This window comes from Scylla paramamosain, chromosome 11, assembly GCF_035594125.1.
Source record: "Scylla paramamosain isolate STU-SP2022 chromosome 11, ASM3559412v1, whole genome shotgun sequence".
In the NCBI taxonomy this organism is placed as follows: Eukaryota; Metazoa; Arthropoda; class Malacostraca; order Decapoda; family Portunidae; genus Scylla; species Scylla paramamosain.
In genome coordinates, this window is record NC_087161.1 from 15,961,945 (window position 1) to 15,985,913 (window position 23,969).

The 23,969-nt window shown below is 40.5% G+C and overlaps 1 protein-coding gene across 6 annotated transcripts in view; it reads left to right on the forward strand.

The window, feature by feature from the left end:
• The first annotated feature begins 493 nt into the window (after window positions 1-493).
• Window positions 494-23,969, forward strand: part of LOC135104988 (fibrocystin-L-like) — a 36,842-nt gene continuing 13,366 nt past the window's right edge. Inside the window, exons 1-6 of one of the 6 annotated variants that reach the window (XM_064012847.1) lie at window positions 494-1,267; window positions 2,976-3,148; window positions 6,050-6,135; window positions 17,467-17,560; window positions 18,468-18,631; window positions 19,125-19,295. In XM_064012847.1, the coding sequence (XP_063868917.1) occupies window positions 6,101-6,135; window positions 17,467-17,560; window positions 18,468-18,631; window positions 19,125-19,295 (464 nt within the window). In that variant the 5' untranslated portion in view covers window positions 494-1,267; window positions 2,976-3,148; window positions 6,050-6,100. Of the gene's footprint in view, window positions 1,268-2,975; window positions 3,149-6,049; window positions 6,136-17,221; window positions 17,561-18,467; window positions 18,632-19,124; window positions 19,343-23,969 lie in introns of those variants that run through there. The other 5 variants (XM_064012842.1, XM_064012845.1, XM_064012841.1 and 2 more) reach the window with 5 other exon arrangements.

Consider the following 23,969-nt stretch of genomic DNA (forward strand, 5'->3'; position numbering starts at 1 on the left):
TTTATCCACTATTATTATTATTAATTTTCAATATTCCTTTTATTATTGTAATTACCTTTACTGTCTGTCAATGTTATTATTATTATTATTATTATTATTATTATTATTATTATTATTATTATTATTATCATTATTATTATTATTATTATTATTATTATTATTATTATCATTATTACTATTACTGTTACTATGTATATATAATATTTATACATGGAAGTTTATATTTCTATTATTTGTGTACATATATATATATATATATATATATATATATATATATATATATATATATATATATATATATATATATATATATATATATATATATATATATATATATATATATATATATATATATATATATATATATATATATATATATATATATATATATATATATATATATATATATATATATATATATATATATATATATATAATGTTCTTCATTGCATTTAAAATGTATATGTTTTCTATATGTGTATTTAGAATATTATAGATTTAAGTTCATGACCAAAAAAGCTATATTTATATATGTGATGTCTGCCAGTCTTTCTCTATGGAATCATAATTAAGTGTGAATTTATAGGTAAGCGTAATAAAGTGTTTTAAGTGTTTCCCAGCGAGATATATTCAGTTGCTGGCCACTGCAAGGCCATTGGCCCAACAGTCTCCGCTGCTGCCCCTGGGCGTTAATACCTTTGACCTGCTGATCCAGCTGGCGAGGGGGGGCGTACACCCCTAACTACAGCCTGCAGTCACCCTCCTCACTTGTGCCTTCCTGAAGAAGGCAGGGCAGCCACCAAGCCTGCGGTTGGCTCACAGGAAGCCCCCAGAGCATAAAAGTGATGATGCAGGGGCATCATTGCAGCCCTAGAGAGGAAGAGGAACATGGCTGAAGACTTGGTTAAAAGATTAGTCAAATATAGTGTTGAAACAGATCTTTAAAGTGTTCACAGCAATTCGGCTTTCATTTGTAAACAAAGAGCAGACAGCTAGGAAGATGACACCAGCAGCGGCAGGCGGCGACAGGCGGTGTGACATCGGAGGTGTGACATGTGCTGCGTGTCACGCAACCAAACTCAAGTGGAACATGCACTGTTACATGTACCAGATTATCGGACACGCCTAACAAGTGTGGCGCCATTCGTAAAGCAACAAAACTGCTTGTCTTGAAAGAAAGTCCAGTGACAGAGACAACCTTGGCCAGTGTTGTGTTCGCTTCCTGACAGGGCGGGGATTGTGACCAGGAATTTGTCCAGCTTCCTCTGTAAGTGTTTGGTATTCACGCCCTTCATGTCACGGTGTGTGCTGGGAGGGAGGTGAACAGGCGGGTGTCCCTTGTTGCAACACTGCTGTGCTGGAGGCTTCTGATACTGGTGTGGCAGTTTGAAGGGAGGTGAGGTGGCCACGCTTATTCCTTCCTGATCGTGCTTTGCAGTGAGTGCATGTCATGGGTTCAGATTTGGGCGGGACAGTCTGGTTAGCAATAATTATTTTCCACATATTTATAATTTGGTATTTTTCATTCTTCTTTCTACTGAGTATAATTTGTATTGTGTCTTGTTCGGTAATTAACTTTTCTTTGTTTTTTTTTTTCTCTCTCTCTCTCTCTCTCTCTCTCTCTCTCTCTCTCTCTCTCTCTCTCTCTCTCTCTCTCTCTCTCTCTCTCTCTCTCTCTGCTACTTCTGAGATCCCTCCTTGTGCTAGGTGTGAGTTAGATGGTGGCTGGGATGGTATTGGCTAGTAAACGTCATCTGTGGTTTCTCTCAAGCCTGTCATGCTTATTCTGCAGCCTGGAATTCTGGTTGTGTCTCTCACCTCAGACTATTGGAGTCAGTTAAGAGACAGTGGGCAAAAAGAATTCAAGGATTTGAGAACATGTCATGATCAGCATTTTAAAACCTTGAACTTGTATTCACTCTAAGGGAGAAACTATTACGGGTTGATCTTATTATTAAATTTGGAAGATATTTTCATGGACTCTCCCCAATCACTGTTCACCTCAGCCCCCTTGTGTCAACACTAGAGGCCATCCATACAGTTAATGCAGCAGACCTGCTCATCTCAGCCACTGCTGTCAGCGCTAGAGGCCATCCATACAAATTAATGCAACAGACTTGTACACCTCAGCCACTACTGTCAGCACTAGAGGCCATCCATACAATTAATGCAACAGACTTGTACACCTCAGCCACTACTGTCAGCACTAGAGGCCATCCATACAATTAATGCAACAGACTTGTACATCTCAGCCACTACTGTCAGCACTAGAGGCCGTTTATACAGTTAATGCAACAGACTTGTACATCTCAGCCACTACTGTCAGCACTAGAGGCCGTCAATACAGTTAATGCAGCAGACCTGTTCATCTCAGCCACTTCTATCAGCACTAGAAGCCTTCCATACAAATTAATGCAACAGACTTGTACACCTCGGCCACTGCTGTCAGCACTAGAGGTCGTCCATACAGTTAATGCAGCAGACCTGTTCATCTGAGCCACTTCTGTCAGCATTCCTTATAGTTGTTGTGATGCCAGGCACACATTTTTCTCAAGAGTGATGAAAATCTGGAATTTTCTTGCTAACAGTGTGCCTGAATCTAATTCTGTTGATGGTTTTAGGTACAGTTTGTCCAACTTCTCAGGTGTACATCTGTTTGATTCTTGCTGGTGACATATACGCTGTGCTGCTAGTCAGATTTATTATTTATCTTGGGCTGATGGCACACTTGCCAGGCAGTTAGATAAGCATGTACAGACTTTGGTATCTTTTTGATAGTGGTGGTGAGCTGACCCTGAACTGGCCCTGAAGGGGTTCTCTCTTGTGAGACCAGCCAGGTAAAAAATATGTTGAAATGTAGCCACATTTACTGTTCTGAAGTATTTACTATTCTATTCATTTCTTCTCTGTTCACAGGTGCTCTGGAAAATCAATTCAAGGCTAATTATTATTTTTTCTTTATTCATTATCCACAGTTGCCTTGGAAAGTGCATTCCTGGCTGAGTGTGGTGCGTGTGCCTGCTTCTTGTGTGGTGGTGCTGCTGCTGCGTGAAGCCTCTGCCGTGGGAACCCACCACAAATAGCTAATGGATTCTGTATGACGGGATCAGCAGCAGACAGAATTCCAGTGATGTATTAACATGCCTAGGTTTGGTCCTAAAGGATTGATTTGATGTTGTATTTACTACTCATTTGTCTGTAGTCTATATAGTTTTACTACTACTGGAGTAGTAGTAACACTGGGGCTTTTTTTTTCTTTTTTATTCAAAATTTGTGTTGCCCCTGGCCAGTGCCCCTCTTACAGGAGAAAAGTAGTAGTAGTAATATTTATTTTTGTATGTGTTTGTGTCTATCATAGTATACTGCAGTGTAGGAAAAGTTTTATGAGGAAAATGTGTTAATCTTGACAGTCACTGGTTTGAACCTGAAGCACAACTTTCCAGAAACAAGACCTTGCATTTAGTATACAACAAACTAACTTACCAGCTTCCTGTGTTAGCTTAATTCTATCTTGTTTGTATTCTTAATGCTTTGCTTTCTCATAAAAAAAACATTTTCAAAGGCCATACAGATGATCACCAAAATTCTCATGGGGCATTTTCTTTCTCTCTTGCAAAATCCTTGCATTGTCAGTCATGAAAATGCCCCTGGAGACCACAACAACACCACCTGAGTAAAGATAAAGATGAAAATAATGATAGTGGTTGTGGCAGTGGTGGTGGTGGTGGTGGTGGTGGCTCTGAGGAGAATTAAGTACTAATATCAGAAGGATGTGGTTTTCATGTTGCAGAAGAAACCAGATGGAAAAAAGGTGTGTGTGTGTGTGTGTGTGTGTGTGTGTGTGTGTGTGTGTGTGTGTGTGTGTGTGTGTGTGTGTGTGGAGAGAGAGAGAGAGAGAGAGAGAGAGAGAGAGAGAGAGAGAGAGAGAGAGAGAGAGAGAGAGAGAGAGAGAGAGAGAGAGAGAGAGAGAGAGAGAGAGAGAGAGGGTGGCTGGGGTTAGGGAGAGAGAAGAGAAGAGAAAGAGAAAGAGGTAAGTGGAGATATGGAGACAAGGGAGAAGGAAGGAAAAGCAGAGGAGTTATGGGAGAGATGGCAGAAAGGGAGGAGGAGGAAGACAAGGAGGGAGGGAGGGTAGATGAGCAGTATGTAAGTGAGTGTGAGTGGAGTCAACATATAAAAGGGAGAGAAATGAACACTCTAAGGAGGGAAGAAATAAAGAATTCATGAAAAGATATTATAGACATATGTAAGGATGAACCAAGGATGTTCTATAGAACGGTAAAATGAAGAATAAGAATGGGTTCAACAAACTGAAAATAAATGGCAAACATGTTGAAGAAGAAGCACAAATTGCAGAGGTTTTGAATGACTTCTTTCAAAGTGTCTTCACTGGAGAGGGAACATTTGGTAGACCGGTGACGGCAGATGTGAGAGTAGAAGAGTGAGTGAGATTGAGGTAACAGTGGATGAGGTAAGAATAATGATGGAAGACTTGGATGTGAGGAAGGCACAGGGACCTGATGGAGTGTCTGATTGGGTGGTGAAGGAATGCAGAGATCAACCTGCACACATGATTTACAAACTCATCATAACTTCATTAAGGGAAGGAGTGGTGCCCAACATTGGAGAAAAGCAGGTATAGTCCCCATATATAAGAGTGGAAGCAAAGAAGAACCATTTAATTATAGACCACCATCATTAACAAGTGTAGTGGCAAAATTGTGCCAAAGAATAGTGAAGCAAAGATGGAGTGAATATCTGGAAAAGAGAGAAATATTAACAGACAGACAATTCAGATTTAGGAAAGGAAGGTCATGTATAACAAATTTAAGGTGCTTCTACTTCAGTCATAGATATGGTACAAGAAAGAGAGGGATGGGCAGATTGTGTTTATTTTGATAAGGTGCCTCACAGCAGACTGTTGTGGAAATGAGAAATGTCTGGTGGGCTGAGAGGAGCACTCCTACATTGGATCAGTGACTTTCTGAGAGGAAGGGAAATGAGAACAGTGGTCAAAGATAAAAAGTCATCATGGAGAGAGGTAATTAGTGGTGTTCTGCAGGGTTCAGTACTACCACCAGTCATGTTTGCTACCTGTGTGAATGATGTGATGGAAGGGGTGAATAGTTACATGAGTCTGTGTGCTGATGATGCAAAATTGATGGGAAAAGTGGAGAGGACAGGATTGTGAAGCTCTACAGGGAGATCTGAATGTGATTTGGGATTGGAGTGACACTTGGAAAATGGAGTTTAACATAAAAAGATGAGGAGTGCTGAAGTTTGGGCATAGTTGTGTGATGCCAGTCTTCAGTTATAAATTGGGTAATGAGGAAATAAAAGTGAAGAGTGAAGAGAAAGACCCTGGAATTACTGTCACCGATAAGTTGTCCTCAGAGGTACATGTAAGAAGAAAGACAGGGGAAACATATAATCTGGTGAGAAACATAAGAACAACATTCAACTACCTGGATGAAGAGATGATTAGGGATGTAACTGACAATGATAAGACCTAGTTTGAAATATGCAGCAGCGATGTGGTCTCCCAGCACTAAAAGGGACATAAAGAAATTAGAAAGAATACAATGAGCAGCGACAAAGTTGCCTCTGACCCTATCAGACTTATCATATGAAGAGAGACTAAAAACTAAACCTACCCACCCTTGGAAGAGAGAAGAGAGAGAGGTGATCTGATGGCTTTATATTGGATTTTGTCAGACTGTGAAAAATTGGACCAGAGTAATTTGGTGGTGAGAGACTTTAGAAGCATGAGAGGGCATGAGAAGATGAAGAAGAAGGGTGTGTGTAGGAGGATATTAAGAAGAACAGTTTCCTGCAAAGTACTGCAGAAATCTGGAAACACACACACACACACACACACACACACACACACACACACACACACACACACACACACACACACACACACACACACACACACACACACACTCTTAAAAACATCTGAAAATTTTTACTATAAACTTGTAAATTTGTTCATAATTGTATGACTTCTTATATGTCACCTCTTATGTGACCTGTTATGACCTCTCAGGGACAGCCTTGGGGGCATCCATTACTGGCAGAAGCCCGAGTGTGCTGAGTGATGGGGCGGCATGACCTTGCACATCAGAGGGTCAGGTCAGTGTGTGCATTGTGCATATTGTGCCTTAGTGGCCTGTCATCTCTCTCTCTCTCTCTCTCTCTCTCTCTCTCTCTCTCTCTCTCTCTCTCTCTCTCTCTCTCTCTCTCTCTCTCTCTCTCTCTCTCTCTCTCTCTCTCTCTCTCTCTCTCTCTCTCTCTCTCTCTCACACACACACACACACACACACACACACACACACACACACACACACACACACACACACACACACACACACACACACACACACACACACACACACTCTTGATCATGTGAAGATGGAGATAGAGATCAAAGAAGAAGTGCCAAAATTCAATGAGGAATATAAAAATGAGAGAAAAAATTATGCTAAGGCAGACTTTACAGGGTTAAAGAAATTCTACGGAGAGCTTGATTGGAATAATTTATTAAGAGGTATGGAGGTGCAGAAAAAATATGAAGTGTTTTTAAGCAAGTTTAGAGAAGGTGTTGAAAGATATGTGCCAAGATATAAGGTAAAAGAAAATAAGAAAGTGTGGTTTAATGCAAAGTGTGCAGAGGCAAAAAAGAAAAAGGAGAGGGCATGGAAAAAAATGAGGAAACAATGGAATGAGATAAATAGAGAAGAATACAGGACAGCTAGAAATGATTATGTTAAAATAAGAAGAGAAGAAGAAAGAAATTTTGAAAGAGATGTAGTTGGAAAGTGTAAAGAAGAACCCAAACTTTTCTATAGATATGTAAATGGAAAAATAAAGCATAGAGATACTATTACAAAGCTGAAGGAAAATGGAGAAATTTATGAAACCACACAAGAGATGGCTGAGATACTGAATAAAAGCTTTAAGTCTGTATTTACAAGAGAAACTGTCTTTGCATCACTGGGAGATGAGGAACAACAGAAAGGAATAGAAAACATACAAGTGGAAAGAAAAGAAATTAAAAGACTACTGGAAGAGCTAGATACTAGGAAGGCGATGGGGCCAGACGAAGTAAATGGATGGATATTGAAAGAATGTAGAGAGGAATTGGAAGAACCAATATGGGAGATAATTAACAGTTCTTTAAAGGAAGGAAAAGTACCAAAGGAATGGAAGAGAGCAAATATAGTACTGTTATACAAAGGAGGTAATAAAATGGAACCACTGAATTACAGACCAGTCTCACTCACGAGTATTGTAAGTAAACTCTGTGAAATAGTCATTAAAAACAGATGGGTGCAATATCTTGAACAAGAAAATATAATAACAGAAAAACAATTCGGTTTCAGGAAAGAGAGATCTTGCGTAACAAACTTACTGAGCTTTTATACAAGAGTAATAGATAAACTACAAGAGAGAGATGGTTGGGTTGATGCTGTCTATTTAGATCTGAAAAAAGCTTTTGATACAGTTCCACATAAAAGACTCATATGGAAACTGGAACATCGAGGAGGGCTAAAAGGAAAAATACTTAAGTGGATGAAGGATTATCTCCAAGGTAGGGAAATGAGTACAGTAATCAGAGATAATAAATCAAGTTGGTGCGAAGTAACAAGCGGAGTACCACAAGGGTCTGTGTTGGCACCTATAATGTTTCAGGTCTATATAAATGATATGACGGTGGGTTTAAATTGCTACATTAATATGTTTGCAGATGATGCAAAATTGATGAAAGTAATAAAGAACCAAGAGGATTGTGAGGAACTACAGAGGGATATTGATAGAATTTATGAATGGAGTAAACGATGGAAATTAGAATTCAATATAAAGAAGTGCCATGTAATGGAGATGGGAAGAAGTAAAAGGAGACCTTCATGGGAGTATAAGATGGGAGGTATCACAATACCAAAGAGCAAAGAAGAAAAGACTTGGGAGTAATAATTCAAGACACGCTATCACCAGAAAAACACATCAATGGAATATTTGGCTCTACATATAATTTGCTAGCAAATATCAGGGTGGCATTTAATTACCTAGACAAAGAAATGATGAAGAAAATCATAACACACATGATACGTCCCAAACTGGAATACGCAGCAGTGGTATGGTCTCCACACAAAAAGAAAGATATAAGGAAATTGGAAAGAATACAAAGAACAGCTACGAAAATGATACCTGAATTGGAAGACCTAAGTTACAAGGAAAGACTGGAAGAAATTGGATTACCAACACTGCAAGAAAGAAGGGAAAGAGGAGACCTGATAACAATGTTCAAATTAGTAAATGGCATGGAGAAGATAGACAGAGATGACCTAGTTGTAAAAGTGGAGGAAGGAGATAGACGTACAAGGGGACATATGAAGAAATTAAAGAAGAGTCATTGTTTGGGAGATATTAAGAAATACAGCTTTCCGCATCGAACGGTTGAAATATGGAATAACTTAAAAGAAGAGGTAGTTGCGGCAAAGAGTGTGCACATGTTTAAAGAGAAATTGGACAAATTCGGTTATGGAGACAGGACTAATTGAGCTTTGGCTCGGACCCTGTATTATACAACTAGGTAAATACAACTAGGTAAATACACACACACACACACACACACACACACACACACACACACACACACACACACACACACACACACACACACACACAGAAGATGTTGAAGTGGGAGAAGGAATGGCGGAAGTAATTATAATTCAAACAGAAAGGAAGGGAGAAGGAAGAAGAGATTTTGCAGTGGCTTATGTACCCCCAAAGATGAATGCATGGACACAAGAGGATGGAATAGATGGAGAAAAAAGGAGGAAGTGAGAAATGGAAAGAATTCGAGGAGGTAAGAAACGAATATATCAGAATCCTGAGAGATGAAGAAAGGAATTATGAGAAAGATATAGTTAACAAGTGCAAAGATGAGCCAAAGTTATTATTCAGATGTGTGAATGGGAAGATGACGTTACATATGAAGATACACGGTTACAAGCGGAATTAATGAACAAGTGCTTCCAGTCAGTATTCACCAAAGAAAGCAAATTTGAAGGAGAAAGAGCATGGCACAGAAACAATGTGATGAGAGAGATACAGGTGGACGTAAGTGAAATTAAGAACATTATGAAAGTTTTGGATGTAAGTAAGGCTCAATGACCGAATGGAGTGTCCAACAGGATACTTAAGGAATGTTGTGAACAACCAGCAGGGAGTATACACAATACCATAGTATGTTCTTTTAAGGAAGGAAAAATCCCTCTAGACTGGAAGAGAGCCAATATTGTGCCCATTTTTAAAAGAGGTAATAAAGAAGATCCATTGAATTACAGACCAATGTTCTTAACAAGTGTGGTGGCAAAAAAAAAAAAAATAGTGGAAAGAATAGTTAAAAACAGATGGATGAAATATTTAGAAGAAACACAAACATTGACTGACACTCAATTTTGTTTCAGAAGCGGAAGGTCTTGTGTCATGAATTTAGTGAGCTTTTATGGTAAAGCGATTGATATAATTCAAGAGAGAGAGGGATGGGCCTAAAAAAAACATTTGATAAGGTACCACACCAGAGACTGCTATAGAAAATTTAAAATATAAGGGGTTTGCAGGGCAACACACTGAATTGGATTACAGACTTGAGGGACAGAGAAATGAGAACAGTAATAAAGGGAGAACAATCAGAATGGTGTAGAGTTACAAGTGGAGTACCACAGGGTCTTAGCCCCTGTAATATTTCTGGTGCATGTTCAATATAGTGAATGAGGTTGACAGTTATATAAGTCTGTTTGCAGACGATACAAAATTATTGAAAAGAGTGGAAAACAATATGGATTGTGAAATATTACAGAAAGATCTAAATAAGATATATAAATGGAGTAAGAAATGGGAAATGGAATTCAATGCAAAGAAATGCAAGGTGATGGAATTAGGAAAAAAAGCAAAAGAAGATTGACAAGTTCGTACACCATGGGAGAAGTGGAAATTAAGAAAACCAAACAAGAAAAAGATTTGAGAATTACAATAAGTGATAATTTATCACCTGAAAAACATGTAAACAAAATAGTTTGGGAAACCTATGAGTTATTAAAAAAGATGAAAGGGGCATTTGCACACATGGATGAAGAGATGATGAGAAAGTTGATGGAATATGTGATTCAACCAAACCTGGAATATGCCACAATTGTTTGGTCACCCCATAATAAAAAGGAAATAAGGAAAATTGAAAGGATCCAAAGAGCTGCAACCAAATTGGTACCAAGTTTGAGAGATTTAACCTATGAAGAAAGATTAAGGAGATTGAAGCTTCCATCATTACAAGAGAGAAGAGAAAGAGGGAACCTGATTGCTATATACAGAGCTTTAATAGGTAAGGATCAAGTTGACAAAGAAGACTTATTTGTGTGGGACTTAAGAGATACATGAGGACATGGACTGAAATTGAGGAAAACAAGTAGAAGAGATATCAAGAAATATGGTTTCCCAAACAGAAGCATAGAAATATGAAACAACTTAGATGAAACAGTGGTACAAGCAACAAATATTCATGAATTTAAAGTTAAGCTGGATGCTTATAGATATGGAGACAGGACAGCACGAGCATACCTCTTTTCCTGTAAAACATAGCTAGGTAAATGCACATTTCCTGTCTCTACTGGCCCTAGGTATGGTAAAGGAAATGTCATGAGTCATACTACTACTACTACTACTACTACTACTACTACTACTACTACTACTACTACTACTACTACTACTACTACTACTACTACTACTACTACTAAAGCACTGTTCAGGGGGTGCTGTGAACTTATCATTAAACCCAGCTGTGACCTCACTGAACGTTTCCCTTTGTGTCTCACAACACAAGGGGGTAGTCACAGCCTGCCCTCTAAAGACAACTCTCTTCCTCCACACAAAACTACAAGCACCTAATAACACACACACCCTTCACTCCAAAAATTTTAAAATCATGGCGACTCCTACACCAGCCTCGGAGTCCCCATCTGGGGAGGGGACCATAAATGTCCCCAGGTCGGACTGCCTTTCCGTCGACGACCCTAAGTGTCTTGACACCCCCCTCAACTTTTTCTTCATTAACTTCTGCAACATTCGCGGTCTAAGATCTAATTTTCAATCTGTAGAACACCACCTCTCCTCTTCTAAACCTCATCTTCTTTTCCTCACTGAAACTCAGGTGTCTGAGGCAACTGACAGTAGCCCCTTTTCTGTTCCCTCCTACTTTCTCTATCCTCATTTTCGATCCAAAGCTGGATGCTGCGTTTATGTGCGCAATGACTTAACCTGCTCTCGTGCCCACGCTCTTGAATCTTCCGAGTTTTCCACCATCTGGCTACGACTACAGAGTCATTCTCATACTAAATTTATCTGTGCTGTATACCTCTCTCCTAACTCCTCTGACTATAAGAAATTCTTTGACTACTTAACTTCCAAAGTGGAGCACATTCTGACCCTCTTCCCTTTTGCAGAGATCTCCATTCTTGGAGACTTCAATGTTCACCACCAGCTTTGGCTTTCCTCTCCCTTCACTGACCATCCTGGTGAACTAGCCTACAACTTTGCTATCCTCCATGACCTAGAGCAATTGGTGCAACACCCTACTCGTATTCCTGACCGTCTTGGAGATACGCCCAACATTCTTGACCTTTTCCTGACCTCTAATCCTTCTGCTTATGCTGTCACCCTTTCTTCTCCGTTGGGCTCCTCCGATCACAATCTCATATCTTTATCTTGTCCTATCACTCCAATCCCTCCTCAGGATCCCCCTAAGCGAAGGTGCCTCTGGCGTTTTGCCTCTGCTAGTTGGGGGGACCTGAGGCGGTATTTTGCTGATTTTCCTTGGAATGACTACTGCTTCCGTGTCAGAGACCCGTCTTTGTGTGCTGAGCGCATAACAGAGGTGATAGTGTCTGGCATGGAGGCGTACATTCCTCACTCTTTTTCTCGTCCTAAACCTTCTAAACCTTGGTTTAACACAGCTTGTTCTCGTGCTATACATGATAGAGAGGTGGCCCACAAAAGGTACTTAAGCCTTCCTTCACCAGAATCTCATGCACTTTATATTTCTGCCCGGAACCATGCCAAGTCTGTTCTCCAGCTAGCCAAAAACTCCTTCATTAACAGAAAATGTCAAAACCTTTCAAGATCTAACTCCCCTCGTGATTTCTGGCATCTAGCCAAAAATATCTCCAATAACTTTGCTTCTTCTTCTTTCCCTCCTCTACTTCAACCAGATGGCACCACTGCTATCACATCTATTTCTAAAGCTGAACTCTTTGCTCAAACCTTTGCTAAAAACTCTACCTTGGACGATTCTGGGCTTGTTCCTCCCTCTCCTCCACCCTCTGACTACTTCATGCCTCGTATTAAAATTCTTCGTAATGATGTTTTCCATGCCCTCGCTGGCCTAAACCCTCAGAAGGCTTATGGACCTGATGGGGTCCCTCCTATTGTTCTCCGAAACTGTGCCTCCGTGCTTGCACCTTGCCTAGTCAAACTCTTTCAGCTCTGTCTGTCAACATCTACCTTTCCTTCTTGCTGGAAGTTTGCCTACATTCAACCTGTTCCTAAAAAGGGTGACCGCTCTAATCCCTCAAACTACCGTCCTATTGCTTTAATTTCCTGCTTATCTAAAGTTTTTGAATCTATCCTCAACAGGAAGATTCTTAAACATCTATCACTTCACAACCTTCTATCTGATCGCCAGTATGGGTTCCGTCAAGGCCGCTCGACTGGTGATCTTCTGGCTTTCCTTACTGAGTCTTGGTCATCCTCTTTTAGAGACTTTGGTGAAACTTTTGCTGTTGCCTTGGACATATCAAAAGCCTTTGATAGAGTCTGGCACAAAGCTTTGATTTCCAAACTACCCTCCTACGGTTTCTATCCTTCTCTCTGTAACTTCATCTCAAGTTTCCTTTCTGACTGTTCTATTGCTGCTGTGGTAGACGGTCACTGTTCTTCTCCTAAATCTATTAACAGTGGTGTTCCTCAGGGTTCTGTCCTGTCACCCACTCTCTTCTTATTATTCATTAATGATCTTCTAAAACAAACTTCTTGTCCTATCCACTCCTATGCTGATGATACCACCCTGCACTTTTCCACGTCTTTTCATAGACGTCCAACCCTTCAGGAGGTAAACATATCACGCAGGGAAGCCACAGAACGCCTGACTTCTGATCTTTCTAAAATTTCTGATTGGGGCAGAGCAAACTTGGTATTGTTCAATGCCTCAAAAACTCAATTCCTCCATCTATCAACTCGACACAATCTTCCAGACAACTATCCCCTCTTCTTCAATGACACTCAACTATCCCCCTCTTCTACACTGAACATCCTCGGTCTGTCCTTTACTTATAATCTGAACTGGAAACTTCACATCTCATCTCTAGCTAAAACAGCTTCCATGAAGTTAGGTGTTCTGAGACGTCTCCGCCAGTTTTTCTCACCCCCGCAGCTGCTAACTCTGTACAAGGGCCTTATCCGTCCATGTATGGAGTATGCTTCACATGTCTGGGGGGGTTCCACTCATACTGCTGTTCTAGACAGGGTGGAATCAAAAGCTTTTCGTCTCATCAACTCCTCTCCTCTAACTGACTGTCTTCAGCCTCTCTCTCACCGCCGCAATGTTGCATCTCTAGCTGTCTTCTACCGCTATTTTCATGCTAACTGCTCTTCTGATCTTGCTAACTGCATGCCTCCCCTCCTTCCGCGGCCTCGCTGCACAAGACTTTCTTCTTTCTCTCACTCCTATTCTGTCCACCTCTCTAACGCAAGAGTTAACCAGTATTCTCAATCATTCATCCCTTTCTCTGGTAAACTCTGGAACTCCTTGCCTGCTTCTGTATTTCCATCTTCCTATGACTTGAATTCCTTCAAGAGGGAGGTTTCAAGACACTTATCCACCAATTTTTGACCACTGCTTTGACCCTTTTAGGGACTGGCATTTCAGTGGGCATTTTTTTTATTAGATTTTTGTTGCCCTTGGCCAGTATCCTTCCTACATAAAAAAAAAAAAAAAAAAAAAAAAAAAACTACTACTACTACTACTACTACTACTACTACTACTACTACTACTACTACTACTACTACCACCACCACCACCACCACCACTAGTACTACTGCTACTACTACTACTACTACTACTACTACTACTACTACTACTACTACTACTACTACTACTACTACTATTACCACCACCACCACCACCACTACTGCTACTACTACTACTACTACTACTACTACTACTACTACTGCTACTACTACTACTACTACTACTACTACTATTACCACCACCACCACCACCACTACTGCTACTACTACTACTACTACTACTACTACTACTACTACTACTGCCGCCATCACCACTACCACCACCACCACCACCACCACCACCACCACCATCACCACTACTACTACTACTACTACTACTACTGCTGCTGCTGCTGCTGCTTCTAGTAGTAGGTAGTAACACAGCAACTACTACTACTACTACTACTACTACTACTACTACTACTACTACTACTACTACTACTACTACTACCCCTGCTATTATCACTGTTACTACCACCACCACCACCATCACCACTAAATCAGTATTTATTATTTTTCTTCTTGTCTATGAAAAGACGTGGAAAAGTGCAGGGTGGTATCATCAGCATAGGAGTGGATAGGACAAGAAGTTTGGTTTAGAAGATCATTAATGAATAATAAGAAGAGAGTGGATGACAGGACAGAACCCTGAGGAACACCACTGTTAATAGATTTAGGAGAAGAACAGTGACCGTCTACCACAGCAGCAATAGAACGGTCAGAAAGGAAACTTGAGATGAAGTTACAGAGAGAAGGATAGAAACCGTAGGAGGGTAGTTTGGAAATCAAAGCTTTGTGCCAGACTCTATCAAAAGCTTTTGATATGTCCAAGGCAACAGCAAAAGTTTCACCAAAATCTCTAAAAGAGGATGACCAAGACTCAGTAAGGAAAGCCAGAGGATCACCAGTAGAGCGGCCTTGACGGAACCCATACTGGCGATCAGATAGAAGGTTGTGAAGTGATAGATGTTTAAGAATCTTTCTGTTGAGGATAGATTCAAAAACTTTAGATAAGCAGGAAATTAAAGCAATAGGACGGTAGTTTGAGGGATTAGAATGGTCACCCTGTTTAGGAACAGGTTGAATGTTGGCAAACTTCCAGCAAGAAGGAAAGGTAGATGTTGACAGACAGCTGAAAGAGTTTGACTAGGCAAGGTGCAAGCACGGAGGCACAATTTCGGAGAACAATAGGAGGGACCCTATCAGGTCCATAAGTCTTCCGAGGGTTTAGGCCAGCGAGGGCATGGAAAACATCATTGTGAAGAATTTTAATATGTGGCATGAAGTAGTCAGAGGGTGGAGGAGAGGGAGGAACAAGCCCAGAATCGTCCAAGGTAGAGTTTTTAGCAAAGGTTTGAGTGAAGAGTTCAGCTTTAGAAATAGATGTGATAGCAGTGGTGCCATCTGGTTGAAATAGAGGAGGGAAAGAAGAAGCAAAGTTATTGGAGATATTTATGGCTAGATGCCAGAAATCACGAGGGGAGTTAGATCTTGAAAGGTTTTGACATTTTCTATTAGTGAAGGAGTTTTTGGCTAGTTGGAGAACAGACTTGGCATGGTTCCGGGCAGAAATATAAAGTGCATGAGATTCTGGTGATGGAAGGCTTAACTACCTTTTGTGGGCCACCTCTCTATCATGTATAGCACGAGAACAAACTGTGTTAAACCAAGGTTTAGAAAGTTTAGGACGAGAAAAAGAGTGAGGAATGTACGCCTCCATGCCAGACACTATCACCTCTGTTAGGCACTCAGCACACAAAGACAGGTCTCTGACATGGAAGCAGTAGTCATTCCAAGGAAAATCAGCAAAATACTTCCTCAGGTCCCCCCAACTAGCAGTGGCAAAATGCCAGAGGCACCTTTGCTTAGGGGGATCCTAAGGAGGGATTGGAGCGATAGGACAAGATAAAGATATGAGATTGTGATCGGAGGAACCCAACGGAGAAGAAGGTGACAGCATAAGCAGAAGGATTAGAGGTCAGGAAAAGGTCAAGAATGTTGGGCGTATCTCCAAGACGGTCAGGAATACGAGTAGGGTGTTGCACCAATTGCTCTAGGTTATGGAGGATAGCAAAGTTGTAGGCTAGTTCACCAGGATGGTCAGTGAAGGAAGAGGAAAGCCAAAGCTGGTGGTGAACACTGAAGTCTCCAAGAATGGAGATCTCTGCAATAGGGAAGATGGTCAGAATGTGCTCCACTTTGGAAGTTAAGTAGTCAAAGAATTTCTTATAGTCAGAGGAGTTAGGTGAGAGGTATACAGCACAGATAAATCTAGTACGAGAGTGACTCTGTAGTCGTAGCCAGATGGTGGAAAACTCGGAAGATTCAAGAGCGTGGGCACGAGAGCAGGTTAAGTCATTGCGCACATAAACGCAGCATCCAGCTTTGGATCGAAAATGAGGATAGAGAAAGTAGGAGGGAACAGAAAAGGGGCTACTGTCAGTTGCCTCAGACACTTGAGTTTCAGTGAGGAAAAGAAGATGAGGATTAGAAGAGGAGAGGTGGTGTTCTACAGATTGAAAATTAGATCTTAGACTGCGAATGTTGCAGAAGTTAATGAAGAAAAAGTTGAGGGGGGGGGGGTGTCAAGACACTTAGGGTCATCAACAGAAAGGCAGTCCGACCTGGGGACATTTATGGTCCCCTCCCCAGATGGGGACTCCGAGGCTGGTGTAGGAGTCGCCATTATGATTTTGAAATTTTTGAGTGAAGGGTGTGTGTGTTATTAGGTGCTTGTAGTTTTGTGTGGAGGAAGAGAGTTGTGACTGCCCCCTTGTGTTGTGAGACACAAAGGGAAACGTTCAGTGAGGTCACAGCTGGGTTTAATGATAAGTTCACAGCACCCCCTGAACAGTGCTGCACACCACTGGGAGTAATTATCGTTTCGGAAGGTGTCTACTGCCTCCTCCTTGGAAAGCAGTAGGGAGTTTGGGAAGGCAATGGGGGATTTGGCAAGCCAGTGGAGAGTTTGGGAATTCAGTGGGGAGTTTGGGGAGGCAGTGGGAAGTTTGGGAAGGCACTGGGAGTTGACTGGAGTTTTTAAGACAGACAGACAGACAGAGAGAGAGAGAGAGAGAGAGAGAGAGAGAGAGAGAGAGAGAGAGAGAGAGAGAGAGAGAGAGAGAGAGATTATAAATAAAGATACGCACAGAAGCTGATAAACGGGCAACAATGCATAAGGAGACTCCACAACAAGATATCAAGTATTATATCCATGAACAGCACCCACCTACATTCACTCACTAACCAGGCTGATCTGTACTGTACTTCTGTGTATGGCAATGAACTGCAGTAAATATGAACCAGTATTTTTTCTGTCATTCTTGTTCTCTTTTACCTCAGGCAGTGCAGTGCAGACTCCAAGGCTCCCCGAGTGTACAGCATTGTTGTGTGTGTGGATGGGGTGTGTGTGCCAGACTCCTCACACTCTGTATTGGTAGGTTGGGAGAGAGAGAGAGAGAGAGAGAGAGAGAGAGAGAGAGAGAGAGAGAGAGAGAGAGAGAGAGAGAGAGAGAGAATCATTACCTGTACATTTGTGTCACATGTATATTTTAGCTATATAAAGTGATTAAGTCCGTGTGTGTGTGTGTGTGTGTGTGTGTGTGTGTGTGTGTGTGTGTGTGTGTGTGTGTGTGTGTGTGTGTGTGTGTGTGTGTGAACCATTTCCTCACTGACACAAGCCCTTCCAGAGACATTTTTCCTTCATTCAAATAAGCCATAGTAATTTCATTTCACTAAGCTAAAATAAAAATAGTAAAACATGAATTAATCTGCATCCATCCCTTTGAACTTTAAGTGGTATGTGTCCTTTGAAAATACCATTAACTTGTATCTTTTTATTCAGCTTGGGCAGCTACAACAGCCAGATTTGTACACCAACTCTCTCCTTCTCTCATCTCTTTCTCTCTCAGCATTCGTCTCCCCACTTACCTCTTCTCTTCCTCCTCTCATCCTTCTCTCTCTCATCATTCTGACCTTCATTTATTTTTGTCTATGCATGTTTTCTCATTTTTGCATGCACTAACTCATTCTCTCATCTCTTTCACTATTCTTCTCTCCATTTATTTCTGTTCTTCCATGCTCTCTCTCTCTCTCTCTCTCTCTCTCTCTCTCTCTCTCTCTCTCTCTCTCTCTCTCTCTCTCTCTCTCTCTCTCTCTCTCTCTCTCTCTCTCTCTCTCTTTCTCTCTCTCTCTCTTTAGCACTCTATTCCCTTCTTCCATTCATTAGAGGTCATCCCCTTACACCCACAGCATGTATTGCACTCATACACATCTCCTCCTCCCTTTCTCTGCCAGTTCTACATGTTTCTCTTATCTCCTGCATTGTGTCACTCTCTCCTTAGTATCGCTGGGCAAGGTCACCTACTATTGAGACAGTAGCTCTTCTTTGGTCATTGCCAGGCTCTCTTTTGGATCTTCATGGCAGTTTCCACAACAGCAAACACTGCAAGCTTGACCACACTGATCTTGTCTCCAGTGAAGCTAAGAGTGGGAATGTTTTTACCAAGTATGTGTTGTGTTGTGGAGTTTTTAGTTTAGTTTTAATCACTGTCCTTCCTTAATCTGTTACTGGAATCATGAAAACACCCTTGCAAACCATAACAACATCTGCTAAAACCTGTTACAGTATCATTAACCCTTTTAAACCATTACTTGAATCACAGAAACATCCTTGCAAACCCTGACAACATCCACTGAAACTTGTTAAACTGTCACTAGCATTATTAAACCATTACTTGATCATAAAAACACCCTTGAAAACCCTGGTAACATCCATTAAAGTCTGTTAAACTATTACTAACCTTATGAAACCATTACTTGAATCATGAAAATGCCCTTGAAAACCCTGATAACATCCACTAAAGCCTTTTAAATTACCACTCCAATCAGGGGAGCTCCAAACACTATTAGAGCCTGTTAATAAAGAAAAGGCACTGGGATATTAGGGAATGCACATCTCAAGCTGTAGCCTTACCTCACATCCTTAACTCTCATAACAGGGCCTTTGTTGGAGGCGTCCCCTGTGATATAGTGGATGACAACCTGGAGCTCTGTGACACACTGACAAGGGAGAAGGTTACTTGTCGCTCCAAGGCTAAGCTGGTCGGCCCCATGAATGTCACTGTCTGCGTTACCGGAAGAGGCGCGTCTGAAGTGACCAAGATAGGAAGGTACTTGGACTCCCAGGACAGGCTGTACCAGTTCCTCACATATGCTGGTGTGTACATATAGTGTGCCTGCACGTGTATGCATGTGAATCTAGTCTTACCTTATGTTACCTAAACCAGTGTAACCTGACTTTATCCTGACTACTGGAAATAACTGTATAGGAATTAAGCTTGTAATGCCCAGTGTTTTAGCAGTAGATTGTTGTGTTTTTCTTAGTTTTCACAGGGTGTCCTGCAAGTTTAGGTACACACTTTAGGTATGATAGTTCAAGTAATTCTAAGTTGAAAATACTCTATACACATATGCTGTGTTTTGTTTTATTTTGTGAGAAATTAATGTGTAGCTAAGTTGTGAGTTGCGGGAGCTGCTTGCCTGGGTGTGCCTCCGCCTCCTTCCTCCCCTCCTTGGCTCGCTACGTACTCGCGTGATGCTGCGTAGCATTAAGTGATAAATTTTTGTGTACATTGTATGCAGTCAAATCCTTACAGGAAATAGCAAATAACAGATTAAATTTTTGTATGTGCCAGTGAAGAAAATGTGCAGGTAACACAGCAATACAGCGGTTATTCAGTGCCACTTTTTAAAACACACATGGCAGTTCACTGCAAATGTCATCCCCTTTGACAGTTGTGATCTTGACATTTAAATGGCAAGCCTTGTCAATCAAGTGATAGCCAAAGTGCATCTTTTTGCTCCTGTCATTCCTTATCTGCTCTGCAGCTTCCTTAATGCTGTGAATCAACTCCTCTCTGTAACGTGATTTGTTCTTGTATACCAAGGATTTCATGAGTCCCCAAAGGAAAGAAATCCATTGGTGTTAGGTGAGGGGATCTTGCTGGCTATTCCTGTGGGCCTCCACCACCTATCCATCATCAGGAGACTGATCCCAGGGAAGCCGCTCCCACAATACACAACTTACAGGTTAATTTCTCACAAAATAAAGCAAACAGCATGTGTGTGTATAGAGTATTTTTGACCTAGGATTAGTTGAACTATCATATCCTTAGGTATGTACCTTAATTCATGGTACACCCTCTATTGTTAGTACACACACACACACACACACTGTGCTGCCCAGCTAATTGGACACATCCACAGCAGCTCTAAGGAGTTACCTAAGTTTTGGTTGTACAGGGGGCCCGAGCTTGAGTCCTGTCTCTATAATAGGGAATTGTGTGATGTGTGAGTGCAGGGAAAGTGAAGTGTAAATTGGGAAGTGAGCAAAAAGGTGAATGGGAGAGTAGTGTATGGGTAAACATTGTCTTGTCAGTGATACCAAGAAGGAAGATGGTGGCGGACACAGCAAATATTTTTGAGGGTTTCAAGGAAGAAGACCTCAATGTAGCTTATACAAATAAACAAATATGGAAAATTGAAGAAAATGTGAAAATATGATAAAATCATAATTTAGTAGCAATAATAAAGACATGGAAGGAAGAGAGAGAGAGGTGGGTGGTGGCAATGTAAAAAGATATCCAGTGATATAATAGAGATGAAGAAGAGGAAGATGGAAAGAGAAAAAGAAAACAAAGAACTGAGAGAAGAGGTGACAATAATAGTGAACTTAAACAAGAAGTACTATAAAGAAATCAAGAAACTCAAGGAAGAGAGTGAGGAGTTAAAGAAAGCTTTACAAGAGAGAGAGAGAGAGAGAGAGAGAGAGAGAGAGAGAGAGAGAGAGAGAGAGAGAGAGAGAGAGATTAAGGTTGGGAAAGTGAAAGAGTCAGTGACAGCAGAAGTCAAAAGTTGGAAAGAAGAGAGAGAACAACAACAAAAGGTGAATATAGATAAGATCATAAGGCAACAGCAACAGGAACACAATAAGGACATGGAAAAGCAATTGATTAAAATAATAAAGGAAAAAAAGTAATCTTGTGAGAGACATTGTACAGAGAAAGATGTTTGTGGTGGTATTTGGGGTCAAGGAGAAGAACTTACTAATGAAAATAGCTAGAGAGAAAGGAGAGGCAAAAAAGACTAAGGAAATTATAGCAGAAGTGGTGGAGGAAGGAGAGGAGATAGTTGAACAAATTGAAGAGGTTTACAGGATTGGAAAATACAATGAAAATGGAACAAGACCAATGAAAATAAGATTCATGGCACAAACAGCAGTGAAATATGTCTTGCAAAGAACAAGAAAATTGGCAAAAGTAGAAGGAATGAATAAATATGAATAAAGGAGAGAGAAGTAAACTGAAAGAGTAAAGTAGAGGAAAGTAGTAGAGTAGAGGCCCAGTCAAAAAATGAGGAGAGAACACAAGAACAAGCGAGGAGATTTACTTGGAAAGTTGTGGACATGAAAGTGAGGAAATGGTGCCACAAAGATACCACACCAAGCAGAAGTTTAAAGATTATGTATACTAATGTAGATGGTTTGGTGTTCAGCCAAATGGAACTTAAAGGCTACCTAAAGAACAATAAACCAGATGTGATTTATTTAATGGAAATTATACTAAGAGACTTTGAGTGTTGTGATTAAGATCAAATGAAATGAAAAAAAGGAAAGTTACTGTGATGTACATACCACCAAAAACTAATGCATGGGAGACTGATGGATATAAAACTATACAACTAAAAACAAGAAATAGCACAGGAAATGATAAGGAAAAGTAACAAAGTGCTTTTAGTAGGCAGCTTCAACACTAAAGGAATGAACCGGCAGAAGATGGAAGTGAAAGAAAATGTTGGGTCATGGAGTGAACTTATTTTTCATATATATTTACTTATTTATTTTTTTTATGTAGGAGGGACACTGGCAAAGGGAAACAAAAATCCAATAAAAAAAAAAGCTCACTGTGATATCAGACCTGGATTGGGTCAGAAGTAGTAGTCAAGAATTGAAGGATATATGTTTTGAAACCTCCCTCTTGAAAGAGTTCAAATCATAGGAAGGTGGAAATACAGTAGCAGGCAGGGAGTTCCAGAGTTTACCAGAGAAAGGGATGAGTGACTGACTGAGAATACTGGTTAACTCTTGCATTAGAGAGGTGGACAGAACAGGGGTGAGAGAAACAAGTCTTGTGCAGTGAGGCCATGGGAGGAGGGGAGACGTGCAGTTAGCAAGATCAGAAGAGCAGTTAGCATGAAAATAGTGGTAGAAGACAGCTAGAGATGCAACATTGCAGCAATGAGAAAGAGGCTGAAGACAGAAGAGAGTTGATGAGATGAAAAGCTTTTGATTCCATCCTGTCTAGAAGACTGGTATGAGTGGAATCCCCCAGACATGTGAATCATACTCCATACATAGACAGATAAGGCTCCTGTACAGAGTTAGTAGCTGGAAGGGTGAGAAAAAATAATGGAGATGTCTCAGAACACCTAACTTCATAGAAGATGTTTTAGCTAGAGATGAGATGTGAAGTTTCCAGTTCAGAATATAAGTAAAGATGTTCAGTGTAGAAGAGGGGGACAGTTGAGTGTCATTGAAGAAGAGGGGATAGTTGTCTGGAAGGTTGTGTTGAGTTGATAGATGGAGGAATTGAGTTTTTGAGGCATTGAACAATACCAAGTTTGCTTTACTCCGATCAGAAATTTTTGAGAGATCAGAAGTCAGGCGTTGTGTGGCTTCCCTGCATGAACTGTTTTCTTCCTGAAGGGTTGGACGTCTACGAAAAGATGTGAAAAAGTGCATGGTGATATCACCAGCATACCATGCTTACCATGATGGTGAATACAATGAGACAGTGGGTGAACGAACTTACAAGATACAAAGAAGAAGAACCATCACAGTTGGACTTAGTGTTTACAAAAAATCCTAGAAAGTAGACCAAGTATACATTGTCTGAGTCCACTGGGAAGAAGTGATCATGTGACAATAGAAATAATGCCACAGGAGGAAAAAGTGTTGCACAGGAATGAACAATTTTGAAATGGGAGACAGAACTATTCTTAGGCAAACTTTGCAGAACTTAATAAATTTTATGGAGAAATTAACTGGGAAGAACTATTTAAAGGTAAAGTAGTGCAAGAAAAATGAGATATTTTTGAGTAAGTATAGAGAGGGGGTGCAACAGTTTGTGCCAAGTTATAAAGTGTAAATTTGGAAGCATGAATGGTATAATGGCAGGTGAGTAGAAGCAAAAAGGAAAAAGGACAGGGCTTGGAGGAAATGATGAGACAACTGAACACAAATACTAGGGAAGAATACAGAAAGGCAAGGAATGAATATGGTATAATAAGAAAAGAAGAAGAAAGAAATTTTGAAAGTGAGATAATAAGAAAATGCAAGGAAGAGCCCAAACTCTTCTACAGATACATAAACAGGAAAATGAAACATAGGGATGACATAAACAAGTTAAGAAGAGAAGGAAGAATTTATGAAACTACTGAGGAGATGAGTGAACTAATGAATGAGAGTTTTCAGTCCACATTTACAAAGGAAACTGATTTTGTGGCACTGAAAGTGGTATCACAGAATGAGGGAATACAGGAAATACAAGTAAAGAGACAACAAATCAAGAAACTGCTGAAGAGCTGGATGTTAGAAAAGCTGTGGGACCAGATCAAGTAAATGGATGGATATTAAAAGAATGCAGAGAACAAATGGAAAAATCCATATGGGATATAATTAACAGCTTGTTGAGAGAAGGAAAAGTACCAAGGGAATGGAAAAGAGCTAACAAAGTCCCAATATACAAACAGGGAAGTTAAATGGAACCATTGAATTACAGACTAGT